This window comes from Mus pahari, chromosome 17 (assembly GCF_900095145.1).
Source record: "Mus pahari chromosome 17, PAHARI_EIJ_v1.1, whole genome shotgun sequence".
NCBI lineage: Eukaryota > Metazoa > Chordata > Mammalia > Rodentia > Muridae > Mus > Mus pahari.
Genome location: NC_034606.1, coordinates 44,830,369 through 44,835,585, shown reverse-complemented (window position 1 = coordinate 44,835,585; position 5,217 = coordinate 44,830,369). Strand labels below are relative to the sequence as shown.

At 49.5% G+C, this 5,217-nt stretch overlaps 1 protein-coding gene across 1 annotated transcript in view; it reads right to left on the bottom strand.

Annotated features, from left to right (window-relative positions):
- Positions 1-5,217, bottom strand: part of Gtpbp1 (GTP binding protein 1) — a 24,027-nt gene that overhangs the window by 6,415 nt on the left and 12,395 nt on the right. The window contains exons 5-6 of the mRNA XM_021216313.2: positions 2,718-2,841; positions 1,429-1,543 (exon numbers count right to left, since the gene is read on the bottom strand). Of these exons, the coding sequence (XP_021071972.1) occupies positions 1,429-1,543; positions 2,718-2,841 (239 nt within the window). The remainder of the gene's footprint in view (positions 1-1,428; positions 1,544-2,717; positions 2,842-5,217) is intronic.

Here is a 5,217-nt window from a genome sequence, read left to right as displayed (position 1 = left end):
GGATAGCATTTGAAATGTAAATGAAGAAAATATCTAATAAATAAATAAACTGAAAAAAAAAAGAGAGTTGCCTTGGTCATGGTGTCTCTTCACAGCACTAAAACCCTAAGACAGCCTGTCTCAAACAAAAAAAAACAACAACAACAAAGACGATCTTGGGCCCGTGAGCTGAGGAGCTGTGGACTGTGTTTGTGGCAATCTCTAGAATCGAGATGCATTAACGTCCGGAAGAAGAGCCTGGCACAACACGTGCCCGATAGGCATCTAGCAGTGAAGACTCCCTAAATAAATGCGGAGCTGGCCTGGGATTAGAAGGCTTTTGAGAAACAGTATAAAAGCAGTGCGTCATAAAAAGACTGGGTGCCACCGGCCGGCTGCTGGCTGCTGCCTGCTATGCCCGGGCTGTCCAGAGCCCAAGCACCCTCAGAGGAGCATGAGGGTTAATTACGGTCAGCGACCTGACTGGATCAAGAATCAACTGTGAAAGAAGCATGTGGGTGGAGTTGAAGCTATTTCTGGGAAGAAGCAATTGTGTAAGGAAGCTCCTCCCCCAGGTGGGCGGGGCTGTAGCTGTGTAGAATGATGGGAGGCCCCTAGTAATTAATCCCTGGTCATGGCAGTTCCTCTAGGAGCTCAATTCAGAGCACTGAGCCCAGATGCAAAGGAGTCCAAGAGAGAAGGCACACACCAAAATTCTAGCACCCTGGAGGCAGAGTTGGAGATCTCAGTTCAAGGCCAGCCTGGTCTACAAAGTGAGTTGCAGGACAGCCAGGGCTCTGTAGAGAGACTCTGTACCAAGAGGCCTAAGAGAGAAGCGGCAGCACGCTCGCCTGCCCGCCCACCCTCGCTCCTTGCTAGTGAGGGCACCTACTGCCACAGCTGCCATGGCTGTCCGCCTTCACTGACATCGCAACCTAGTTTCTTTGGCCTTGCCACATGGACTAAAGACTAGCAGCTCTCCTGTATCCTTGGGCCTTCAGCTCCAGAATGGAACCTAGGATGCATCCAGCCTTGTGGATGAAGCAGCTATGAAGTTCCCAGCCTCTCCACCAAGCAGACAGCTACTGCTGGACATCCAACCTAATATAGCCTGTGTGGTGTATATCCATTCCATTGGTTCTGTGCTTCTAGAGAACGCTGGCCAGTCCAGGAAGTTAATAACACCCCCACTTCCTAGGTAAGGATGCCGATGACCCAACTGGTACTCCAACCTGGGGCCAGTAATTCAGAATGTGAGCCACATGACACCAGCTCCAAACAACACTGCTGGCCTAGGAGACTGCAAAGGCAACCTTCTACGTCCTCCAACCGAGCCATGCGACCTCATGCCCACCGGTTGCCTCAGGCCGTAGCTCACTTTGGCTGGGCTGGCAAGGGCCCCTGCTTAGAAGCAAGTACTTCTGCACCCTTTAGTCCTGCCCCCATTACCTCTCGGAGCTGAAGTTGGAGGCTGTGACAATCACATCATCTTTGCTCTGCACCAAGACAGGGATCTTCCGGCAGCCTGGTGACTTCAGCAGGCGCTGTAGCAGCTTCAGGGTTTCTTAAAGGGTGAAATGGAACAGAATTAGGGGACACGACTTTCTCTCTGGTCAGACTTCCAGGGTAAGACAGGTGCACTCAATACTGATGCAAGCAGGAGACAGACAGACAGACGGACCAGTGTTAAATGCCATAATGCCTGGAGAAGCAAAAAAGGACAATCAAAGGTGGGTGGGCACACGCTGCTAGCACACAGAGAGCACACGAGTCTCTTCTCTAAGGCCATGATCTAGACACACAGATCAGTGACTTGGCTCCTGAGGATGATATTCTTTCCCACAATGCTCTGCTTCCTGGAAGGTCTCATCTCAGGAATATCCTGGGCATTCATGAATCTGCAAGACCCTTTTGCTTTTTGTTTTGTTTGAGACAGGGTTTCTCTGTATATCCCTGGCTGTCCTAGAACTCGCTCTGTAGACCAGGCTAGCAAAGAAGAGGTCCACCTGCCTCTGCCTCCTGAGTGCTGGGATTGAAGGTGTGCGTTACTACCACTTGGCTGCAGAGACCATTCTTCTGAGAACTTCTTCTTCTTCTTTTTTTTTTTTTTTTTTTTTTTAGATTTATTTATTATTCTACATAAGTACACTGTAGCTGCCTTTAGATACACCAGAAGAGGACATCAGATCTCATTACAGATGGCTGTGAGCCACCATATGGTTACTGGGAATTGAACTCAGGACCTTCAGAAGAGCAGTCAGTGCTCTTACCCACTGAGCCATCTCTCCAGCCCTTTCTGAGAATTTCTAATGGGACAATGCTCTATTGGACTTGCAACACCACGGAAGAAGAGAGATGCAGAAGCCTAGACCCAAGGCCTGTGTGTGTGTAAGCTTTGGTGTAATCAGACTCTTTGCCCAAATACCTCCATACACATGCTGCTTCGATGGTGTAGCCCAATGCCTGCTGCTGGGAACATAAAGGGTATGCGGGGAGGGGTGGCAGACTAGAGATGGCATAGATCCTACACTTGGAAGCAGGAAGAAAAGAACAGAGGGAAATCCTAGTCAAGAGCTAAAGAGGGGAAGACAACGTAACAGACTCCGGCTGATGGACACCGAGGCTATCCTAGCACAGAAGAGGATGCAGAAGGTGCTGTCGAAGGCGCTGAAGCAGTCCACCCGGGAATGCAGTGTCAACAAACCCCAGAGGATGCTCTGGCTGGAGGCTTCACTTACCTTGAAGGATGTTGGCGGGACACATGTCAATCTTGGTGACAACCACAAACACAGGTACATTGAGTGCCAGTGCCAAGCCCAGGTGCTCCTTGGTCATCCCCACGATGCCAGCGTTGCTGCCCACCTGCCACAACAGAAAGGAACTGTCAGTACAAGGGAGAGATTGCTGGGCGGTCAGCGGACCCCAGCCTGCTGGGGTAAGCTCAGCTGAGCACAGGTCATTTAACTGGTTCCTAATGACTTATACCTGAAAAGCAGGTGACAAAGCCTGCAGCCCCAGCCACTCAGAAGCCTGAGCCTGAGGCTTGCTTGGCCGACAGAGAACCTTCTGGACCAGCATGGGAAACTCAATGACACCCTGTCTAGAAAGGAAAAAAAGGTAACAAAAGGCTGGGGTAGAGCTTAGAGGTAGACTGTGCCTAGCACCACAGACCCAAGGATCAGTTCTCAGTACTGCAAAGATCAGACCAAGCACATAAAACCTCAAATCGCCAAAAGCCCAGAGGAGCCCTGTAACCGGTAAAAGACAACTCAAACAGTCTGGGGGCAGGCGCACCTGCGCTCCCACAGTGCGCTCAGTTTCACATCCTTGGCCGGCAATGAACGGATCCCTGGCCAGACATCAGAATGGGACACTTGCCAGTATGAGCACACTGTTTCTCTGGGGTGGAGAGATGGTTCAGGGGTTAAGAGCATTGGTTGCTCTTCCATAGGACCCAGGTTTAGTTCCCAGCACCTATATGGTGGCTCACAACTGTCAAAAACTCCAGTTCCAGGGGCTGGAGAGATGGCTCAGTGGTTAAGAGCAATGACCGCTCTTCTGAAGGTCCTGAGTTCAAGTCCCAGCAACCACATGGTGGCTCACAACCATCTGTAATGAAATCTGACGCCCTCTTCTGATGCACCTGAAGACGACTACAGTATACTTAGATATAATAATAAATAAATCTTTAAAAAAAAAACAAAAAAAAACAACAACTCCAGTTCCAAGAGATCATATGCTCTGTTATGGCCCAAGGATACCACACACATGGTACAAATACAAGAATGCAGGCAAAATGTTTATAAACAGAAAATAAAAAAATAAATAAACCTTAAAAAGTGTCTCTGGCAGGAAGAAAAGAAATTAAAACTACCGGCTGCCTCTGGCAGGAAACAAAGAAGGAACACGCTGTCTGATACTTTTATGTTGAGCATGGTGACACATGCCTTTGATCCCAGCACCCCAGCACTTGGAAGACAGGCAGAGGAAGATGGATCTCTGTGAGTTTGAGGCTAGCCTGGTCTATACAGCAAGTCCCAAACTAGTAAGGGATACACAGTAAGTGCACACGGGCATGGGTGGACCCTGGGAGGGGTGAGGCATGCCACTGTGGTGTCTGGAAAATGGAAGATAACCCGTGGGAGTTTTTTCTTCGAAGGGTGCTTCCCTGGTGGCAGGCAGGCAGGCAGCAGACACCTTCAGCTACCGAGCCATCGAGCTGGCTCTCTCATTGCTTCTTCTTCGTGTACTATGCAAGCGAATGCTTACTAAAATAGACTTCCGAGAGACAAGGCCATCCTGTGCCTGTGTGGCACTTTGAACATGCTAGGACACCTTCACTGCGTAGCCTTTACTTGCTCCCACAGCCTGCAAGGGAGTCTACAGAAAAAAAAAACAAAAACAAAAACAAAAACAGTACTATATGTAATACAGGCTAGCCTCAAAGCCATCCTCCTGCCTCCACCTCCCAAAGGCTGGGATTCTAGGCATGAACCATCAGCACTCAGTTACTTCTCTGCCGTGAAGTAGGAACTTGAGGGTTTTCTGGAAAGTCGGCTGGATGGTGATTTACTAGGGCAAACACGTGAAGGAATGTTTCATTAAAGTGGACACAGGGGTGAAAGGCTAAGGCACACTTAAGAAGGAATGTTTTGCTGAAGCAGATACAGGAGAAAGGATGTTCTGCTAAGGCAAGCACGTGAAAGGACACATGATGAAGGACTCTTTGCTAACGACATGCATGTATTGGTCTGCCTTACAATGCATAGCTGAACTGCATTTGTCAGGACTCTGGTAGTGTGCGCAGCCACTTCCCAAGACTTGGGCTAATTGGATGCACATGTTGGAGGAAGATGTGTGCTGAGACAAGGCTTGTGGAGGGCACGTGGTGTTTGCAGGGTATAAATACGACTCACTGAAGGATGGTGACAGAGCTTGGCTTGCTGGTACAGCCAGCTGTGCAACTCTGGTGGGTCTCACGTCTTCACTGATCTTTGCTTCCCTGAGAGAGGCACAGCTTCTCCTGGTGTTCCTGTTGAACCCTCCTGCTGACTGGAGCTGAGGCTGAGGCCTGGCTGTCTCTGCTAGGTTGTGTCAGAACTGATGCTAACCTGATTCTACCGAACTGGACTGCTGGTGTATCCATGAGTGGTTTGAGCTGCTGACCTGTGAACTGAACTGATTTCTCGACAACACAGACTGCAGATGCTCCAAAGAACCTTTCCAAACAGGTCCACT